Source organism: Apis laboriosa, unplaced genomic scaffold (genome assembly GCF_014066325.1).
Source record: "Apis laboriosa isolate Shangri-la unplaced genomic scaffold, ASM1406632v1 scaffold38_cov145, whole genome shotgun sequence".
NCBI lineage: Eukaryota > Metazoa > Arthropoda > Insecta > Hymenoptera > Apidae > Apis > Apis laboriosa.
In genome coordinates, this window is record NW_025223092.1 from 2,550,238 (window position 1) to 2,574,547 (window position 24,310).

The 24,310-nt window shown below is 30.7% G+C and overlaps 2 protein-coding genes across 3 annotated transcripts in view; one reads left to right on the forward strand and one right to left on the reverse strand.

Annotated features, from left to right (window-relative positions):
• Positions 1-24,310, forward strand: part of LOC122715543 (furin-like protease 1) — a 297,202-nt gene that overhangs the window by 259,697 nt on the left and 13,195 nt on the right. Inside the window, exons 7-12 of one of the 2 annotated variants that reach the window (XM_043937814.1) lie at positions 853-1,270; positions 1,643-1,760; positions 2,351-2,432; positions 2,831-3,041; positions 5,863-6,600; positions 12,452-12,736. In XM_043937814.1, coding sequence (XP_043793749.1) covers positions 853-1,270; positions 1,643-1,760; positions 2,351-2,432; positions 2,831-3,041; positions 5,863-6,600; positions 12,452-12,736 — 1,852 coding nt within the window. The remainder of the gene's footprint in view (positions 1-852; positions 1,271-1,642; positions 1,761-2,350; positions 2,433-2,830; positions 3,042-5,862; positions 6,601-12,451; positions 12,737-24,310) is intronic. The other variant, XM_043937813.1, reaches the window with a different exon arrangement.
• LOC122715542 (dynein intermediate chain 3, ciliary-like) overlaps positions 1-24,310 on the reverse strand; it is a 62,921-nt gene that overhangs the window by 27,432 nt on the left and 11,179 nt on the right. The window lies entirely within an intron of this gene.

The following is a 24,310-nucleotide window of genomic DNA, read 5'->3' on the forward strand; positions in this document are numbered from 1 at the left end:
CAATAGTTTTCGATATTGTTCAATTTTAATAATTTTCTAATTTTGGAATAATAAATTAATAAGAAATATATAACTATAGTCTAACTGAACATGAAAATCTTTTGAAATGAAAATAATAAATTTTTAACTTTACTTTTATCAAACAAAGATCAGATTCATTACACATAAAAGTTAAATTTATCAATTTAATAATTTGATGTAAAATAATTGTTGGCATTTCATTTTATAAATGTGTATTATTATAGGTTCACGTAACTGTGTCCTAGTACTATATTAAAGGAAATCGTGTAGGCACATACATATGTATATGTGCATATACATATATGCAAAACTATAACTGCATTTAACATCTCAGAATTGCGTTTAACACACCGCCATAATCCAATAATTCCGAGGATGGTCCTTTGATCATCGGAACTGTAGTGGTATCGGAAGTGGTACAAACTTGATATTTAACTAGAAGAGGATGCATCAGAATTTGACCTCATACAGATATTTCAACGTTAATGAACACGAATATCATTGTTTCACAATAGATACATACATTTTAATCCAAAACTGTATACTTTTTCTAAAAATAACCTCTCCGCCAATTTTACAAATTTTTGTTGTCTCTTGTACTTCTCATATCCATTCATTCCACCATTCTAATTATTTTTCATTTAACACACATAAAGAAGAAAAATAAAAAACGAGAAAAACTGAATTAATTACAAAATTTCTTCCTTGAAAATAATATCGAATAAAGCTAAAAGCTTAAGACGCAAACCTTCATCGACAAGATCTCTGTAACGAAAGAGAAGTCTTCGAAATTTCACGGGGCCTCGTTAAACTCGTCGCTTTGATCGTCAGGGTCGCAATGGTAGAGGGTCGATTTTCGTCTGGGCGTCGGGAAACGGCGGCAGGGATCACGACAACTGCAACTGCGACGGTTATACGAACAGCATCTGGACGTTGTCCATCAGCAGCGCGACGGAGAACGGCCAGGTGCCTTGGTATAGCGAGGCGTGCTCGTCCACCCTGGCGACGACCTACAGTTCCGGTTCATCGGGGGAGAAACAAGTGGTGACCACCGACCTGCATCATCTTTGCACGACCAGCCACACGGGCACCTCTGCATCGGCACCCTTGGCCGCCGGTATATGCGCCCTCGCCCTCGAGGCCAACAGAGACTTGACTTGGAGGGACATGCAACACATCGTCGTGAGGACAGCGAAACCTGCCAATCTGAAAGCTATGGATTGGGTGACCAATGGTGTTGGACGAAATGGTGAGTTGGATGAAATTTCTTTTACATATTATTATTTATACGTGTATTTATCATTGTTGTATCTATACAACGTTGAATTTGCTTATGGCATTTACATTCAATCGTTCAAAATTTTGGAAATTGAATTTTTTCGTGAAATAGTAGAAAATGAAGATTTAGAAAGTATGTAAAAATATTGTAGAAAGTAATTTCTATATGAAATGAGAATTATTTAAGTCATCGAATTTACAAAATGTTAAAATTAGAATTGCAATTAAAAGTGTAATATAAATATTGTTTTATGGATAAAAATTAAATTTTTAAAATAATATTCATTAACAAAAATGCGTTTTGATATAATTTTTTTTTTTTAAATTTCTACTTTTTACTCAGTGAGCCACAGTTTTGGTTATGGCTTAATGGATGCAGCTGCCATGGTGCGGTTGGCCAAAAGATGGCGAACAGTACCAGAGCAACACAAATGCGAGGTGTCAGCACCACACATGGGCAGGTTAGTCAATAAATTATTGCAATAATTATAAAACCAATAAACAAAAATCAAATAAAAGAAAAAAAGATTTAAAGTTGATCATGCAACTTCTTATTTTAACATAATTTAAAATAAACATTCCTAATATAATAAAATTTGACAAAAGAAAAGAAAGATGTATTTTTCGATTAAATTCATACGTGCCTTCATTACTATGGAAATGTGATTTATAGAAAGTTAAGTCATCGAAAAAATATCAAATTTAGGATCCAGTACCTTTTGTGATATAAATGACTATGTAAGACGTGACGATGCAATTCGATCCATCACTATTTCCGCCACGTACAGTCTGCTTTGCGTTGCTCTGATGACGATAAACTGATTCCAGGAAATAGCTTTTGCAACGCGTGCAAACCCCGATTTAATACCGACTATTCCAAAGATCGTTCACCCTTCCAAATAGAGAGATTTTATAGACGATGAAAATAACATATTGTACACTTATCAACTATACCACGTCGTAAAAATAGAAATAGAGAAATTGGTAATAATAATAAAATCACGGAATTTCTTATTTCTGGAACTGACCTAAATTTCGTATGTGCGTGCAGGCCAATACCACCAAAGAGCCAGCTAACTCTGGAATTGCACGTCAAGGAGTGTAGCGGCGTTAATTTTCTCGAGCACGTGCAAGTAAGTACTATGTCACTCACTTTAAGTAGTAGGTTAAATAATAGTTTTCGTCTGAAATAGGTTTCAATCACGTATATAAAGGATTTGCTCTTAAATTTTTCTAAATGCCGCTGTTGAATTATTTTTAACATTAACAGTGAATTATTATAAAAATTAATAAATTGTTCTCTAAGAATCAAAATATTGTTCACGTTTAAATATCGTGATATTTAATTATTTTTACATTATGATTAATAAATTTCCTGAAAATTATAAAAATTAGAATCAAAATATTTTTGCAATATTGAAACATTGCAAAGTTTGGATATTTATCGATGTTTGTTGAAGATTATACGAATTAAATGAGTATATTATTTTTCTAATTATTAATATATTATGTATATTACATTTTTCACCAGGCAAAGGTTTCATTGATGGCATCGAGAAGAGGGGATCTTCAGATACAACTAACATCTCCACAAGGTACAAAGAGTACCCTTCTTGCAAAAAGGTCACACGACGTCTCGAAGGCTGGTTTCAATCAATGGCCATTTATGTCGGTTCACACTTGGGGAGAAAGACCACACGGCACGTGGAAACTTGAAATCCACAATGAGGGTCGATACCAAGGTAAGTCCATTGTATCCATCTTTTTGTTCCATTCTTTCATCGCCTACGACATTTCCAGATATATCGAGTACAATCTCGTTCGTATCAGAAATTTTCTAAGGCTTTATGTAGAGCTGGGAAAAAATTGATATTTGAAATAGATAATTGGAGATAAATATTTTCAGAAATAAATTTTTTCGAGTGATATTGAATTTTACAAAATTTTCTTTGTTGTTTAAAAATTATGTGAAATAAATATTTCATTAACAGTTGTAATAATACTTTAAATAAGCAATATTTAACTTTAACAAAATATTATATTATCGTATATAAAAAAAATTCAATTCAGTGTTTAAAGAAAAATGGAATATAATCTTCGATGTTTACTGCGTTTAAATTAATCAGAAAATAAATATTTTATTTACATCAAATTCGAATGGAGATTATGTAGTATAATATTTAATTATGGAAATTTTTTAATTTTAATCTAATATTTGTTTTAACTTATTTCGAATTTTTCTCAACTCCGACTTTACATCCTATTTCACAAATTATATATTATTACAATTTATAATCTTGATTCATATGAATATTATTACAACTGTATATGATATCATTTAAATTTTAGAAATAACTATTTCTAAAATTAATAAATATCTTTAAAAAATTAATATTTTCAATAAAAATACATGTATTTTAAATATTATAAATATAGACTAAGTAAATATTCTATATTCTCATAAATATTTTACATTTTCTGTATGTTTTAAATTTTCCAGTTTTATAATAAAAGAGAATATTGAATTCTTTTCAGATAAAATTCACTCGTTAAAAAAAGTATAATCACTTTGTGCAAATGTTTTTACAGGTTCATTAAAATTAATAGCTACATAAAAATTCATTATTATAACATTTCATCTTTGTAAATCGTAAATATTCAACAACGTCTTTTGCATTAGATATATTCAAGGTACAGGTGTTTGTACATCATCTTCATCACCATTAAAATGACATAGCACGGTGAAGTTGCCGAGTAGATATCGAAAGTTTTCAAGTGTATGAAAGTTTATCAACATGGATAAACACTCCCAATATGGCGCATCCTTTGGTCACGAATTGATCGTTGAGAAGTACTCTTATTTTATTGATTTTATTCCTTGATATAAATATGTATTAAAAAAATCAGTAGAATCTTCTCACCCTTTTTTATCTCAAATTATTAATTTCTTGCAAATGAAACGACCTAAGAGACTTTTAACGTTGACAAGTTATTATTAATTTTTAAATTAATAAAATTTTCAATATTTATACTTTCACGAACTTCACTTTGAAAACGATATTACAATATTAATTAAACTTTGATTCAAGAAATATTCAATATTCAAATTCATCTGAAAACTTTCCAAAAGTATTAGTTTTAAATATATTTAACATTACAAACAAATTATAATGATATCAAAACTTGGAAACCTCTACTAACGTTTCGAATATTAATCTGTCATTTCATCTTTTTCATCTCAAAAACTTTAAATCAAAAAACCTTACCCTTCAAATATTTTTCTACGCGAAAATCAATTATTTCATATACAACGGCCCACCACGCAAAATTTTTCATAAAACCATGATCCAGGTTGACACAATTCAGTCCCATAGATTCTAAACGGCCGGCGTAACCATAGCAAGCTGCTATCTTATCATCCGATCTTCGAGGGCATAAAGGGAATTCTCTCGTAAACCGTGCACGTGGGAGGACGTAAGCTGGTGCATCGCCCCTCCCAGGGGCATAATTCCCCTGTTCGAAGCGTGTTCCGTCGCGATCTCATCCGGCAGGAATCCATGAACCTCTCAAGGGATGTTGACCTTGTGCAAGGGTGGAACCGTCAAAACCATTTCAAGCTAGAACGGCCGTTAAAGCCGATATGCGCATAAAGTTTGAATTAACGCGGGCTTGTAATCCAACAGGAGGTCTCTCTCCATGGTCCGCGGATAGAACCCCGCGCTATTATGTAGCCGTAATATACAGGGTACATTCCCAAGTACCAGGTATTCAAACCATTACACGTTGTGTTTGCGCTGTGATTCCCTAGTATATTGCCGTGAAATCCGCCTCCTCGCAACAACAATATTGCGCCGGCCGACGGGAATTGCACCTGTTGGTCGTCAATGATTTTCTAATCCCTGGCCACTGATAAACTCGATAGCAACACGACTTAGATATACTCGAGTCGTGTCGAGGAGATTAGAAAATGTTCTCCTATTACGAAGGATTTGGATAACGTGAGAGTCAAGATTATTGGTCGTTTTTGGATTGTCATATATAAGGTTATTTGAGATTCTTCTTTAGAATTAGTTGGGATTTGTATTTGAAACCTGTGAAAGGTAAAGAGGCTTGTTTGAATTTCCTGATTTTGTCTTGAAGAAAGAACATTATGAAGAATTTCAACATGAACGAAGAATTAAAGAATATGAAATTTGATATATTTCTTCAGAACAAGAAACAATGTCTTCTAGAATTATTTGCCTTTTAGATTTTTTAATCGTTCGTATTTCATTATCAATGAAAATAATTCAGTACAGATAATGAATGTTAAAAAAAGAAATGAATGTGATCAGGTTTTAATTTTAATTCAATGTCTTCTAGGATTTTCTACTCTCTCCACGTTTATACAAATTAATTTGAAAACTTAGCACAGAAAATATTTCCCATTTTTCCATATATATTTGATAAATATAAATATCTGCCTATTTTACCACTAATAATTTACCAATCAACCAAAGCTATATAACGAAACTCTCAAATTTCTTGCCGCCTCCTGAACCCGACGACCAACCAACTCGCCAGGTCGCGCCACGCTTCACGAATGGGCGTTGATATTTTACGGGACGTCAACCCTTCCCGATCGCACGGAATACGCGTTGTACAATCCCGCGGGGATGAACATACCGAGAAGACCATTCGTTAAATCACGCGAGACAGTGTTCTCCAAGGCTCAGAACTCTCTCACGAGCTCGAAGATCAAGCAGAGCCAACACAAATCGGAGAAGCCGGGTAGCCTCAGTCCACCTTACGTGGTGAACGCCCAGATACAGTCGCAGAGGAAGAGCAAGGCGCGTGGCCAGCACAAAAATGGCAAATCGGCCAATAAACCCACCCCAAAGCCAACCGTGCAAACGTTGAGAGGGTTGACCGTGGCGAGAGGGCCTAACGTCGCGGGGGAGGTTCGCCTGATCACGTCCAGGCCGCGAGGAAGGAGCACACCCAGCCCTGTCACGACCACTGTCACCCAAACCAGTCCGCCCACCACCGTTCCAACCACCAAAGTGGCCAGCAGACAAAGAATCGTGGACGTGGCGACTGCCTCGTCTCTTCAGAGGGGTTTGATCCTCTTGGAGCCACCAGCTAAACCTGCCATTAACAACGTGCCAGCCATTTTCCAACAGTATCCCAAGATTCAACAGCTCTATCCATTGTACCCTGTCTATGCCGGGGTTAGAGGAGCCGGCCAGCAACACGCGACCAGGGCCAAGGGGTTGGAATTGCTGCAGGATGAACAGTTCGATTCGAAGAACTTGGATAAGGGTATTCCTCTTTCGTGGCTCGGTTGATGTTAATGTAACGAGCAATCCGTGGATGATTCATCAGATTGTCTGGAAATTGATTGGTTTTCTTTGAGGATTGACGTTTGAAGATGGTTTGGTTTTGTTTTGAAATATGTGTTGAAGTGTTGAGATATGTTTGAAGTTTGTTTGAGATATGTTTTGATTGGAATGAAGATTAATAGAACTGGATAGGATGAGACTCTTCTCTAGTATAATTGTATAAATCTAAAATTCTGAGATTTTATTAGGAAAATTCAAATTACTATGAATTTGAGATTGATAAATTTTATAATTTTCTTACATATTCTTCTATATTGGAATTGATAGTATATTCTTGTGTATTATAAATTACAGTAGAACTGTGCAGAATAGTACATATTAAAAAATATCTTTATATTATTTATTATTGCTGAGCATTATTCCATTTATATGATTATATCTTTATAATCTTAAAGAAAATATTTTATAAAATTTTCTCTATCAATTGAATATAAATCATTCAAAGGAAATTAAGTTAATTCTGATTAATATATGAAGAAGTTATAATAGTTATAATCCAGCTTGTCCCTTGTCATATAAATGGAATTCTACTGTAGGAATTTAGAAGGAATATATTAACGTAAGTACAAAATATGAAAATATATTCAAATTATCAACAGGTTTTAAATATACTGCCAAAAACTTGATTTATATTTCAAACATATTTTCGGCTAATTTATGAAAAATTTATGAATCGCATAAAGAAAATTAAAATAAAAATTTATAGTTATACGAAATTAAATATCCAATTATTGAAAATTATTTCCGGACAATCTAATAGAATGAATAAAATAAAAATTCCAATGTGACAATATTTTAAAATAATTTTTAGTTAAAAATATTTGCATGCATCATCTATGGATTCACGTTACATGCAATATTCTTTTATCGCATTTCGTAAAAGTAGTAAAATTTATACAATAGAACTGCATCCATGTGTACAATTACAGAATTAAGTGAATCCTCCTGCAATTTACTTTTTTGTGTACCTTATCTTCATTGTTCCTCCATTATTGCAACTGCACTTCAATGTAATCATTGTGGAATTTGTTTTTATGCTCTACATTCTTTTTATTCTTTGTTACCGTGTATCCTATGACCATTGAGATAATTTTTAGGTATTTTTAACAGCCTCTCTTGGATATTTTTCGCTCACGTTTGCTTGTTGCATCGATAATTAGGAAATGTTGTAAATATTATTATATAAAATTTCTCAATACACTGATGTGATTAAAGAATTAAAGTTATGAATTATGCGAATATCAAAAGCGGTAATTTTCAGTAAAAAGTCTATATTTTAACATTGTTAATTTAAATAATATCTAAAATAAATTGCTCCAATATTTAAAACCTTTCAATCATATTTAACGTTTTTTTTTTTCTTTTAGGAATTTGCATTCATTCTTTAAAATAATCATTTCTTTTTTTATATCTTTTCATTTAAATCATCTACAATTACAAAATAATACAAATTTATACATCATATTAGTTAAAAATATCTTTAACTAATCATATATTCCTGCAACATAATTTTAATCATGATTTATAAATTATCATTCTCTTTTTCAATTCTAACAAATTTTGTTGCATGTTCTCGTGTGCCTTTTAAAATATTACTCGAGCCTTTCATTTTATAACGATTAAAATTTAGCTTCTTATAATGATATTATAACGATTACAAAGTTGTTAAAGGTATTAAGGTAGTCATACATACGCAAGCTATGCCGTTTAATCAAAACTTTCGATAACTTCGTTGCAGATAATGCTTCCCCTATCTGATTCGCTTGTATGCATGAAAATGTGTGTTTATAGTATATTGTAGAAGTATGCTTCAGGCAGTGCATAGTACGCAAACATTAATTACTTGTTAAAATATATATCATCGAAAATTGATTAACTATCAATTCACCTAATTATTTCAAACGATCGTTTAATTGGCAATTATTTATTTAAATATCGTTTCACGAAATACAATACACATTTCATTCAATCTATTAAAAAATTTATCCCGTCAATCCTCCTCGACGCTTTGGAAATCTGTTTCTCATATAATTTTCCTATGAACTCTGTGCAGTATAGATAAGAACTATAATTTGCAGATCATGTTGATCTTTTATAACAGAAATAACAGTCTAGCCTTTATTGGCTTCTAACATTTCCATTATGCCCTTAAGTGAGTTTCATAAAACGTTCTCAGGAGGTACGATAAATACTCGGATACTTTAGGATCATCGTACATTTATCGTAACATATTTTATTGTCGTCCATATACAGGAATTTACGATTACACTTTTGCAGAAAAGAAAAATAAAATATTGACGATGAACGTATAAAAATTTGACTAAAAGCTATCAAAAAAACCTTGCAAAGAGTTTAAAAGTCGAAAAGTTCAATGAATTATTTAAATTTCTTTCATTATTACTTTCTACATTTTTTAGATTATTTTTCTTTTACTATTTCTTTATAATTCTGTACCAATACCTTTTTCTCCAATTATTATTCGTTGATATATTTCTGTATCAACGAATTTTCGATATCTATATATCATAATTTTCTACATAAAACATTTCAAATTATATCGAAAAAATAATCCAAATAAAAAGAAAAAAAAAATCTTAAAATCCTGTACAGATAAAATTTTCCAAATTGGATAAAATAAATATCACTTTTCAATTCATCATCCTAACTCATTTCCTCTTCCATCAAATAAAAATTCCTCGAGCATCGTTATATAACGCTTTATTAATTTCCCAACGGCAACGACATTGACACCCTATTCGCGTCACCTATTTCACTGTCACCGGGTTTCCAAGACCACGCCTCGAGGCACCCATCATCGAATACACCAAATACCTTGTGGATGGTACACGGTTGTTCGCCCGAACGAACGTAGACATCACACGAATCCGCGTGTGTGTGCGTGCGTGTGAGCGTGTGTGCGCGGATAATGCAAAGTGCACTCGTGTCACGTCAAATGGAGGCACCCATCTGTCGTTAGACGGTGGTGACATTAAGAAAACAGGAAAGACGGTTCTGTGCCTCGTTCTGAATAAAGCTCGTTTCATTCGCGTACGCGCCATTTCGAATTTTTCGAGCGTGTATGTAAATTAGTTGGATGATTTTACTTATCGAAAATATTCGAATATTCGGTGTAATTTGAAGAGGAGGGAAAGAAAATGGAATATTTCGAATTTAAAAGAATATTTAATCGAATAATGCGCGGATTTACGAATTTATTTTATCGAAATAAATAAATTTTTTTTTACAAAGATAAAATTATATTATGTTAAGTTGATTAAGAAAAATTAAAAAGGAATAAATTTTGAATTTTGAAAACATTATAAATTTATGTTATGAAATTAAAGAGGAAATTTTTTTATGAAAGTGAAATTCGAATAAGCAAGTTAAATTGGTAAATTTGTAAAAGTAACAGTGAATGTTAAAGAATAAATAAAGGGGTAAAGGCAGCTTTGATTTTGAAGTGATTTTTAACATACATCTTTTTATCTTCAATTCATGAAATTTGAATATTTAAAGAAAAATTTATTACATTTATATATGTGTCTTTTGATTACATATGATATTTTTTTTATTATTTCAATTAATATTATAAATACAAATTTACAAATATAATCTCATAATTATTATACATTATAAATTTCATATTATAATCTAATACAGTGTAATTATGAGATTATAATTAAACGTATATTATAATATTATGAATATTAACAATGGAGATCAGAGATGAAGTTTAAATTATGCAAATACGTTATTTATTGGCATAAATATTATTAATAAATAAAAATTTATTTATTAATAATATAAAGATAATAAATAAATAATTAATATTTACTTATTATCGAGAAAAATATTAATAATTTTAGAAATGGATTCTTTTCATTTTCATACGTGGATTCTTTTACTCCAATAATAATTTCAATGAATAATAAAATGTCAAATAAAAGAAAAACCAAAAAATTTTATTCAAAATTATTTCACGATATTCATCATTTTTAAATGTAATCTCTCTCTTTTAATATTTTTAATTTTATATAATTAATAAGACGTAATATTCGCTTATTCTATCGTAAAAATTATCTTCGATGATTTATCATTATGAATTCATTAAAAGAAACAAATAAACAAATACTTATATTGAAAAAATATATGATTCCAAAAAAAAAGGATTTGCAATCATTTGCAATCAATTACATATTTTCCTTTAACCAAATATATGTATATTTCACCAGAGAACAAAGAGTAAAAATTGATCGAAAAATTTAAACTGAAAAGTTTATACAACTTGTTTAAAAATCGATTCAAAGAATGTATAATTCAATGTGCTTTCATTTCATACACCATATGTTTACAAAGGAAATTAAAAATAAATTTTCTGCAACACCAAAATGAAATTTTAATTGAAATTTCTTCCTCTGAAATCTTTATGAAACACGTACGTATTCGAAACTATCGTTTAATTTTAATTATTATTATCCTGTAAATTAATTAAATAGAAATAAAATATTTTCATTTTTATTTATCGTGTAGAACGATATTAATTTTCTTAAGTTTGTTTAGCTCTTTTATATACTTCTATAAGTATAACTTATTACACTTATATCACGTAGTTAATTTATGTATGCACACACATTTATCATTGGAAAATTATTTGTTGCTTCAAATGTATAATTAAATTAGAATTAAATTATCTGTTTCCATACTAGCATGTTTAAGATACATATATGTACAATTTTTCTCTTTTTGTTTTCCATAGATAATTATACGTATACGTTTCTGTTATTTTTATTTAAAAAAAGATTGTTTTAATAATCGCAATCAATCGCAATTTGACCAAGCAAAGTGATTAATTTCCAATTAATTAAACGACTCGACAAATTTTTATATAATTTTAAATATTTTTATGCCTTATTGTTATTACTGTAGAATGTAATTATACACACAATCAGGTGAATGTATTTTTGTGCATTTCCACAATTCACTTATAGCATTTCAAAGTATTTAGAGAATTGTTGAAATTTTTACTTTCAGCATGTTCATATGTGTTTCATCAGTTAAAAAGCATCCTTTTTTTATATATATATATATATCTCGATATTAATGTTTTTAATTTTTTAATGACGAACATTCCATTGCACGAGCCATGAATCGCTTGTCAGAAGAAATTAATTTTTTTTTTTCTCAATAGCTACTTCTGAGAAACGATTTTCTTTTTCCATTATTTTCACATATTCATATTTATTCATATTTTCGTTTCGTAGATACAATATAAATCGCAAGTGAAATGGAGAAATTAATTAAAATATCTTTTAATTGATATAAGAAATTTATTCCAATTTGAAAACTGTTTGATGAATATACTTGGACACAAAGAGTTCTATCTTCTTGCTCTATCAAATTAATTAATCCACTCGAAACCGACCATATTTTGCATCGTATTAATTCAATTCTATCTAATGTAACGCATATATGTGCGCCATATAATTGAAAATCTTGCAACAAGAGACATTCTTTTGAATTATTACAGACAACATATCTAAAATATATTCTACATCCTATATATTCTAAACTCTAAATAGACATGAATATATTACGTTTCAAAAATCGAAATAAAGTCCTACATAATAACAAATATAATTACAAATATATCGACGTAATTATCATAAAAGTATACATTTTTCCAATCTTATATCTCTCCACTTCACAACGGCGATCCAAACTCGCACGTGAATCAAAATGTTAAAAAAACGACTCACCCGTGTACATTCCAGACACCCTAGACGAGTTCAAGCTTGTGTTCTACGGCACGGAAACGTCATTGGAATTCGACGACGAGTTGGACAAGGACAAACCGTTACCGCCGGTGAACCAGCAGGACGTGAGCCAGGACAATACGGCAATAGGGGCGAGGCACAACGTGATGGACACGGAGGGTGGGCCGTGGACAGGTAGCCAACAGGTAGAGCGCGTGTCCCATCCGGAAGTGCAGAGACCGACAACCGAGAACCAGACGAGCGGTTGCAGCGGCATCGACACTGGAAATGGCAGGTGCCTAGGTGGGTGCCTCATTCTACTCCTTCTAGCCTACCTGCTCGGTGGAGCCAGTCCGGGGAACTTGGCGACCAGCTGGCAGAATTTTATCAGTGTAGGGAACGAGAGTGATCTCGAGACAATGTCGTGCCAAAGAATGGCCTGTCTCGGCGCGAGTTTGCCGATCGAAAGATCGTCGAGGCAAACAACCGTTTCGTGCTCATGATGACGCCTACGCCCGATCGACATTTTCATTTGAATTCGGTCGAGAGAAATCGTGATCGTGTATCGACGATCGTATTTCGAACAGCTTTGTGCAATTTGTGATCCAACACTTACAAAGTACGCGCGAGCGGGGCGACAGTGTCGAGCCTGTCGTCGTGCTGTCCTTCCTCATACAGACGTTTCACTTTTCACACCGGAGGGAGGGACTCCAAGGATGAGCTTAAAATTGTCTCGAAACGTCTGTCTCGTCGTGATCTCTTCGTGTGACGACGACGTTCACCGATGTCGTTCTAGGGATAGGATTGGTCCAATCGAGTGTCGCGTATGAGAGACTATATATATATGTAGGAAGAGTTTGAACAAGAGAGAAGAGTTGGGACTATAATAGATGGCGCGATCGAGTACGCGGGAAAATCGATTCCGACGTTTACGATTCTATGCTTCTTTTGAATATGCAAAAGGCGTATCTTGATTTTTTTCGCCGATGAATTATTCAAAATGGACATCCTGTGTCTGTAGGAGAACAGTTCTCAAATAATAATTTTGACGTGCGCGAAGAAATTCTTTGTTTTATTAATTCTTCGTTCGATCGTACGAAGAAGATTATTATTTCTGAAAATTTTAAATGTTTTTTTAATGTGAGCTTGTTCGTTTATCTCATGTAATAAGATCGGTTTTCTCTCGTGCTCGATCGAGGGAAAATAATTATTTCCTTTCAGCGTTCGATATGAGGTTTTTAATTAATGACGGAAACATCCCAACGACACTTTTCTACGTGATTCAAAGGAGCCAAACTCGCGAAACTGCCACTACGGGGATTCAAGATCGATGGATCGATGTCCATGGCAGGCCGATCTTGGTTAAATTACCTCGCGTAAATCTATAGAGTTATTATCGGTAAAATTAAACGCCGCAAAATCGTTCAGGTTCGATTTCCTAAACAGCCAATTAATCATCAAAAGCTACTCGACTGCGTAATACGTTTATCACGAATATTCGATGGGATAATCTAGCCGATTTAAATTTCGAGATTCGATTCGATATGCGATTAATATGCGATTACGTGTATATCGCTGGCCAAAAGTTTGGGATCCGAGATCGAATAGGTTTTTGAATGCCTCGTTCGTTCCATTATTCTTGATACAAGAATATTAGGGGGGGAAAAGATATATTGAGAGTTTGTCGATTTGTAAAGAGAAGTAGAAAATTCAATACGGTTCTAAAATTAATATTTTTTTAAGATGAAACGTAATTTTGTATCTCTTTATAGGAATACTTAATTACTCGAAAATAATAATGTTTAAGTGGAAGAATGAACAGAAAATTTGTGCAATATAATATAATATAAATTTGTGACACGTATATCTTTGCCATAATATAATAGATTTTTTTGTTTGATTATTAAAATTCATTTTACACGATATGTTGATCGACAAATTTCTTCTTCTCTTTGTTTTAAATCATTTAGATTCAAAAATTATATACGTGGAAAACTGAATGAAAGATTGAATGATGGCTCTTTAAATTTTAATTAAATCTTCTTTTCTGAATGCTTTTTAATTTTAAAAAATCAATAAAATATTGTCACTTTTTAATAAAAAGAAGTTAAAAAGAATAGAAATAACAATATTTCCACAAAATTAGAAATTGATCCCAAACTTTTGAATAATATTATGTACAAGAAATTAACTCTTATATCTATGCTCGATTTCATCTTTCAACCAAAAAATTTCGAAATCCAAGTGAATTATCGTAATTTGACACTGCTTCTGCTTCTGCTATTGATTTAAAAGTTCAAAATAAATTACAATTAAAGAATTATTGAAATTGAATAATAATATAAATATCTCGGAAATAGATATAAGAATTAATCATTTCATACGATTCGATGCTAATTCAGTGTTCCTGTGTCGTTAATCCAGTGTTCAAGTGAACGTAAAGGCAGAAACAAAAATAAGCTCACGCGGTATCACGTTGCATGTGAAAAAAGAAATTACAATCGTATCTCGATTTCACATATAAAATAGTGATAATTTAAAATATTTTTGTCCTCCTGTGAAAACTCGTAATGATAACAATGTGAAATTGGAATATGATTATAATTTGAATAAGATAAGAGAAAAAAATCGAGGAATGTCCATTTTTGATTTTCTATTTTACTACAAAACAATTACTTCACTTAATTCTTTTCGTGATATCTAATCAAAATATGCAACTCGTTTTATGAACAATACAATTCTTCAAATTTCACCTAAAATTTTTACTCGTGTGTAAAAATTTCACAAATCACAGTTTAAAAGAATCACCAAAATTTAATTTTCTGGATAAAATTACCTCTCAACATTCTTCCCCATTTTAATTTCCAACAAATTTTTCCAATATGAAAAACAACTTAGGACACGTTAAAAGACTTAAATACCTTCAAATTTTCATTATTCGTACACAGACTTTCATCCTTGCCCTTATTCATTAACAATCACAAATTTCACTGTTCGCAACGTGATAAAACGTGAGCTGTGGATAAAAAAAAAAGACGGAACGTTTCTCTCTTAACGATTCGCGAAACAAAAACGAAACAAAAAAGAATTCATTAAAAAAAAAAAAAACCAGAAGGGAAAACAAAAATATCGGTTCAACAATCTCGTAATGTCCGTCTAGCAACAATAGTTTCTCCTATCGATCGACGAAACGACCGAACGTGTTCCAAAAAAAAAGGAGAATTTCTCTCCGCGCCCCTTTCATCTCTTTCCGGCACCCCGCTTTTTCCCCAGACGTTTCACTTTTATCTCCGCGTTTCTTGCTTTCCGCCCCTTTCCCTTCCCTTTCGCTTCGCTCTCGCCCTCTCCTCGCCCAACTTTCTCTTCCCCCACCCTTTCTCGGCTTTCTCCGCAACTTTTGCTTACCCAGCTGGGGCTATCACCACTGCCGGAAACAAAAAGGTAACGGAGCGTTTACGACCGGTTGATGCAAACAGCCGGGAAGAAGATACATAAGACTATCATCGATGCAGGCCTCCAAAGTACACGTTTGCCTAAGAAAGAGAGACCCCCTCTTTTCTATCGCTCGGGGGTGTCACCTATTTAAGTATAAGCGCGATTTTGAAGAAATTTTTTGAAGATTAAGATTCGAAGGGATTGGATGATATTGGATATAATTTATAATATAATTTATCGAACGACTTAGGTATCGATATTTTTTTTTTTTTTCTATTTTTTTCTAATACTTTATTCTAATACTGGTGGCTGTTTGGACTTGTGGATTGTGATCCGGAAGTAGATAGGGAATTTTAGGGACATTTATTTATTTCAATGTATCTATGTGGAAATATAAATTATGTTATTGCAAATTTGCAAAAATATGGTAATAGATTTTTAATATTGATTGGGTTTTAAAGATAAAATATTCGTTCTATCTTTGAAATATATAAATGAAAATTAAATTTTTATAGTAATTTTGAAAGTTAATTGATTGTCGAAATGTTAAAAGTCAAAATTTGTTTTAAATTTTAACGAATGGAATTAGAGTGAAAGTATCGATAGTCAGCTATCCTTGCCTTACAATTTTTTCTATAGCTATTAAACCTATTTTTAGTAATTTTTAGTAGTCGAATATAATATAGATAACTATATACTACTAAAAAATTGAAACTAGAAATTGAATTTTCATTCAAACTCGAGTTAAATAATCGTAATCGTCTTTTGTTGAATTGGAAATTGTAATCCACAGAAGGAGCTCGATATTTTCTTTGCATTTCCGTTCATGAATCACCGAATATTTTCAAGAAATTAGCTCAAATACATTATATTATCTAAAATTATTGAACTGCCATAAGTAAACTCACTTTCGATTACTTTTTCAAATAAAATCATTTATTAATCTTTCATCTAATATAAATATATTTTTAATCCATTATAAATAACATTATATTACACATTTATTTCTGTTTCCAAACTTTAAAGTTTGTGTAATTCATGAACGATATAACATGTACATATCTCTCAAATATTAATCAACTTTTGAAGTCGTTCGAATAATTTACGTAATACGACCGCTTGTGTAAATCGTCATTATCGAAATTGATATTTTGGAAAATACGGCGTGTATAGGCGTGTCCATCGAAAGCAAATATTCCACTGATTTCGACTTTGAGGCAAGACCTAATTTATTCGAATTCAAATTAGATATTAATCACGTTCGATAAACGTGAACATCCATAATACATACAACAAAAATTTCAAAGCTTCGAGCAAATCTTTTCTATCAGAAGCTTCCGCTTTGTTAATTATTAAATAATCCTTGAAGTCTTCGAGGATGAAGAAGAAATGATCATTCGATTCGTGAAAAAAATTCCACGAGTTAAGAAGTGATGATTCGTTGGGAAGATTATAATTAGAGGGGAATTTAATTCATCGGAATCAATGAAACTTTTTCTGGAGGATTATTAAAATGCCGGCCTCGAGTAAAAATGGCGGAAAGGAGAAATGGCGCGTATACGAGCCATTACCTTTAATTAAAACGATTAAAGGATCATTGAACTTTCGAAGGAAATATTGGAAGAATCGGATGAGTGGAATGTTTACAAATGTATGAATAATAAATTAATCGTATAAAATGGAGAATGAATCGTGATCAAAGTAACGAAATAATCGGATAATAATAAAGGGGGAGGGGGTGGAAGGGGATGAAGCGCGATTAAACAGGGAACGAAGTTACAATGTCGATGATTATAAAATTTGATCTGTTGCGAATATTACTTTTTATCTCGGGGAGGAGGGACTATATACGATTATTCGTTCGTTCGGGATAAAAGTGGAAAATATTATATTCCATTCACGTTCACAGTCGATGATATTCGATCCTCCGCAATGAATAAATGAAAATGGGGATAAAAGAGATTCGGATTGTTTGTTAAAAATTATATGACGTTTGAAAATGATCTGAATTCGATCGATCGATCTATCGGCAATTTTTGTTTCTGAAATTGATAGTTTTTTTTTTTATGTTCGAAATTACGTTAAAGATTTTTTTTTTTTTTTTTTAGTGCACATGTTTTTGCGCAGAATTGATTGATTTTACGAGTCGGAATCATTGAAAATTGATAAAGTACTTTCGTGCAAAAATATTGGAACTGTATATACCAATGTGCAAAAATTTGTGAATTATTTCGATATGTTAAATGCTTTAATACAGGCTATCTTCAAAATAGTGATATAACAGAAAATAGGGTAATTCCTGATTTAAAATGAATCGAAAATATAGAATAAAATTTTTTTTATACACAGAAAAATTTAAAATTCATTAAATAACATGTATTTATGTTAGATGAAATAATATCAGAATAATTTTTCTATTACCGTTTCAATTTATTTTAAAAAACTTAAATTTTTAACAATTGAAAAATAATATCATTTAAACGTTCAAATACATTCATATTTTAATTGATATTTTTCTAATTAATTAAACTAGACTATGTTTGGATCAGAAGCAAAATTTTCACCTAATCTAATAAATTAACAAACTAAATTAAGATGCATGAATTATTAAAATGGAGTTTTCATTATTTTTCAAAATTCTATAAAAAAAATTATTTTTCTATTAATATTCAAACTTGATTTTTTCGATATAGCCTCGTATTAGAAAAACTTTATTCCATATTTTCAATTCATTTTTAAATCTCAATTATCACATTTATTCTATTTCACACGATCGTCGCATCGAATCATTTGGATTCAATTCGAATTGAAAAAACAAAAAAAATAATAATGACATAAACTGAAAGAAAATTTGAAGCTTCGAATATTATATGATACATTCTTGAAGTGAAATCATACTCAAAAATTTCTTAAACTATCCTCAAAGATATCTTTCTCTAAAATTAAATAATCGAAAAAATTGTACGTATTACCTTATTTTCAATTAAATCACAATTTTGACAAATTCCAAAATGATAAAAATAATGTCGATGAAATAGAAATTCATGCCTGATATTAAAAGAAGGGACGAAGACGGTTCCAAATATTTTGTCAACTGCAGAGGGCTGTAGTGACCGATTATCTTCCCACTGACGAGCAACATCGCGTATGCCCCTTGAATCTGATCTCCAAGAGCGGTTGCTTTCCCATTGAAGTGGTTTTAGAGTTTGGGCCACTAATCAGGACAGGGGAGATCGTTTAATCCAGACTTTTGAACCCGAACACACGAAGCTCGAGTCATCGCGAGCGGATCTCTCCTCACGCTCTATTAATTTTTATGAAATCTTGATCCAGCCAAGACGAACGAACAAAAGCCTGATCACACCCCGAAAATTAATTTTCCTCCTGTATGGGGTGATTAAATTTTAATTAAAACACTGCCTTGATTGCAATAAAAATTGCAATAAAAATCTTGTGCGCGCTGGCAATAATAATTCGATGTTTAATTAATTTAAATATATATATATATATATATATGTATGGGTTTTAGTGAAGATATCGAGAAATATTGTTGAGAGAATAACGATTAATATAATTTATCGAACTCGTTGAAAGGAAAAGGTTGGAGGGTATGATATTGACTCGAGAAACTGCGAACGGAGTATTATGAAACTTTTCCCTTCGAAAATTCGATGTGATTAATGTCTTGTTAAAGAAGAATTAAAGCTGAATAAGTATTTGATTGTTTCAGAAGTATTCTTCTTCTTTTTTTTTTTTTTTTTGTTACTGAATTATATTTTTATGATCTCACTTCTCTCAGAAGTGATGATAGATTATGCTTGTTGATTTATTGATTTATTTGCAAATATTCAAAGTGGTTTTTTAATATCATTTAAAAAAATATTCGAATTGTAACTTGTTAATTTTCCAATTATTATTAATTGAATTTTAGAAGGTTAGAATTTTAGAATAAAAAATAAGTTAGATTATATAAATGTATAAAAATAATGAAAAAAAAACTTTTGAAACAATCTAATACGTACGCAATCTAGAAAAGAATTCTGTGCTATGGTGAACGAAAAGAAATTTCCATTTTAATACATTGTATCACAGCTTTATTAAAAATCATATATTTGTATATAACTTATTTATGAGAAATTTGATGTTTAATGAATTTTAAATTGCATTCGCTTTTGAACAAAATATATTATTTTAAAATTTGTAATTGAATAATTCTTTTTTTCAATTTTTAGACGAATCTAAAATCCTAATGAATTTTAAGTTTATTAAAAAATTACAAAAATTCCTTGTAAGATAATAATATACGTCAATTCAAAATACCATTAAATTAAATGCACAGAATTCTCTTTTGATTACTTCGTTCGTGAAATCTCTGACAATTTGAAACACTCCTTTAAAAGTTTAAAAAGGGAGAAAATTTACGAAAATACATATCCAAAAGAAAAGAAGAAAAAAAATCTTTCCAAAGAAAGTTCTCTCGTGAAAAACAAAAAAGAAAAGGAAAAAAAGAAAAAATCGATGATCTCGTGACGCATGAAAATTTTCGAGGACGGGGAAAATTTAGCGGTCGGTCAGACGATGGAAATAAAGTAAAAAGAGATGGAAAAGAGAGGATGGAGTCCGACAAAAGTTAGAAACGACCTACTTCGCCGTTTAATTGGCTTCGTCAGTGGTCAGCCACAAAGAGCCAAATGGTAAATAGTAATGACTCTTCTTTCATCGGATGGAAAACTTCACGACGTGATAGTTTAATTGCTTTTATTAAGATTCGTGTCATCTCACGATGAATCGAATCGCAATAATGCGAATTCCTTTCTTCCCTATTATATTATATTATCGTGGCGATATACCTCGAGTTTTATTATTACATATCGATCTTAACTTTCTGATAAGTGATATAGCTTAGTTTAACGTTGTTGTTTTAGATTTTAACGGTATAGAGAAAATAAATTATAAATATTTTTATCTCCTTTGTAGCGATTATCGTAATAATTTATCTGTATATTATTTCCATTCTATTCGTATCCAGGATGGTGGATCTCCATTTTGATTATTCTGTGAATAATAATTTTAGCAAAGAATATTTCGAGATTTTTACACGGTGAGCTAATCGATTTATTATTCGTATTTTACGAAGCTTTGAAATTATCGCTAATTCTTTTAATTATAAACTAATAAAGATTTTTCTTTGATAATCAAGCGATTAAAATACCAATTTGTAACATATGGATCGATAAAATTTCTTTAAAAAAACTACTTATGATTACTTCATTGCAAAAAAAGAATTTGATTTCCAGCTAAAAAATTGAAAATTTAGAAATAATACAAGATATAGAAAATCTGAAGCATATATAATTCGATAAAATTAATTAGCGACTATTAAATTTTACTCGTAATTTCTCTAAGAAATTAATATTAAAATACTTGAATTTCATTTTAAAAAATCTTAAAATTCGAAACAAGTATAAACAAATTGAACAGCTCCCCGCTAGTAATCTCTTTGAAAAAGATTCTTTACTAAAATTATCACTTGCAAAGTTACGTATTCTTCACCTATAATAAACATCGTGTTTATATTCGATGCTAACACGTAATATCGAACATTAGCTGTCTTCCTTTCTAACGTGCGAAAGAAGTAATCGATAATTTCAATTAAAACGCGCACAGATCGCGTGATAAGCGAAGTAAATACAATTCTTTCACACTTAATTATCTGTCTGTGATCGAAACTCGTGTTTTACACGCACATTTCCCGCAGATTCGCTCTTAAAATCCGCCTCGCATGCCTTCAACTTTCTCCAACTTTTTTTTCTCGCAATTACTTGGAAAAATATCTTGTCGTAACTTTATGATATATACGAAATATAAGAGAGAAGAATTGAATTTTATGAACACGATAAAAACGCGATATGAAAAACGACAAACGATATTATTCCATAATTTTCTTTCTTTCTCTTTCTTTCTCTTTTCTTCTGTATACGTTAAAAATATTTCTTCCGCCATTCATGTAGAATATATCCTGTTCTTCTAATCTCAATTGTCTATATCAAAGATGGTTCCTTTATTTCGTTCGTTCAAAGTACATATTAGTGATAATATTGTATATTTTTTATTAGCTAATAGAGTAGACAAGTCTAAGCCAGGATTCAATTGAGGGGATTGGTGGGAAAGAGACTCGAATCTATTTTGTATTGTAATATTTGATTAAGTTTTACAACTATTGAACTATTTTATAAAAGTGGAAAAATAAAAAGAAACAGATGAGAATAAGAATAAAAAGTAGTGAGGTGGAATAATAAAGTGTTATAAATTGGATATTTTTTTGAAATTTCTTCTATATGTACTTTGGAATATTTAATGATATTAAAACTATATCTAGATCAATATTGAATAGTTCAAACGGTATTGAAGCAATTTAATATAAATTCCGGAAGCAATTCTCGAAATTCGAAAAGAATGCTTCTTTTTCCACCACAATTTCAAACACTTCCAAGTCACAAAAACTTCAATAATCAAAACCTTTTTCGAACCTTATTCTCTCTTCATCCTTATTTTCGATACTAGAAAATATTTTTCCACTCGATTTAACCACCAATGGGCAATAATTCTCTGTAATGTACAAGATTCGATCGCTTTTCGACCACCGAGGCTCCTTGATCGCCGATTGTTATCATTTATCGCCTGTTTAGCAGCGTCTATTTGTTATCCGTTGTTATATTCTATTGCGAATCATATCATTGTGTAACCGGATGCTGCACAATACCGCCGTGTGATACATCGCCCCGTTAACCGTCCTTCTCGTCTAACGTAGAGAATGGATCGAGCGCGATCGACCGGGCACGCTATTAACCACATATCATTTTCATCGCGAGGGTATTAAATTCAAGCTTTTCATCGGCCCTCGAGAGGCCCGCCTTTCCATTTCAGCTTTCGAAACGGGCTACGTGCTGGCCGTGAACTTTCGTTGAAGAAAAGAAAAAAGAAAAAAAAAAAAAAGAAAAAAGAAAAAAGGAAAAAAGAACGTTCGTTTATTCTCACGCGAATGGAATTCTTAAATTTAACCCCTTCACGAATTCTAAGTAATGTACCTTGAGAATTAGCTTTTCGATTTCAACTCTCGAGAAACATCTTGACCATTTTTGTTCAAACCTGTCGAATGATGTCAAGGCGAATGCGCATGTATTATTTTGATATGGATGGAATCTCGTTTATCCGCATCGAGGGGAAGAGGGGGGTTGCTCGAATGTTGTAATCGAGAAATTATTCTGGAAAATGCAAGGATTGAAAATTATGATAATTCTCAGAAGAAGAATCTCAGGAAAATTGAGAAAGAGAATTTTTTATTTGCGAATCTTGCGATATTTTTGGAAATTAATTTTTCTTGAATATTGTAATTAAATAGATATATGTATAGATGTTTTGTTAACCTTGAATAATAATTGAAATATCACTTATTTCAATTATTAAAGGATAATATAATTTTCATTTTTATAAAATACGATACATATATTACTTTTAATTTAACTCGAATAATTTTTAAGAAAAATAATATATATATATATAATATAATAATATATATATATTATTTTTTATATATATATTATTTTATATATATATTTTATATATATATTATTTTAAAAATTTAAAAATATTTCCAAAGAAATTAATAATCTCTTATATACTGATATATCCCAAAAGAAATTAAAATTAACATTCGAGTAACCTCCCTATTATAGAATTCAGTTACATGAACAGATTAATGATCAAATATAGTTTTACGTATTGTATAAATTAGTTATTACATATACATATATATATTCTTATATAATAATTATATAAAGTGATTATTTATTAATTAGAATTAAATTAGATAAAATAAGTAGTGAATCTCCATCATATGTACAATTCTGCTGAAACTATTGTGTTCTTTTACACATTCGAATAAACGAGATTCTATTCCTCCTGAGCTATAAGTTCAAATTTATCGTTGTCTTCAAAATCACAAATTTCTCTCCAATTAAAGTAATTTGACAAATCGAAAGAAGACAATGATAACTAAGATATAATTATTACTCTTTTTTAGTTTTATGTTTCATAGTTAGACAATTTTTAGGGAATGATTTAACCGAATAAATTAACGATTAACGTGCTTAAACGCGCTCTGTAAATCAATCAAATCACGTACTTACGAAAATTCATCGATTTCGAGCAAAGATCGCGAAGAGAAATTATGATGAGATCATAAGATTAATTCTATAGTTTTTTTTTTTTTATAACAATTTATCATTTACTTTCATCTTCCTAAAAGAATAATAATGATTATTGATTTTTAATTTATTTTTAATTTATTTAATTATATAATTTATAGAAAGATAAAAAATTTAAGGTTATCTAATAAAGATTTTTCTTTAAATACAAAATATAATTGGAATATTAACTAAA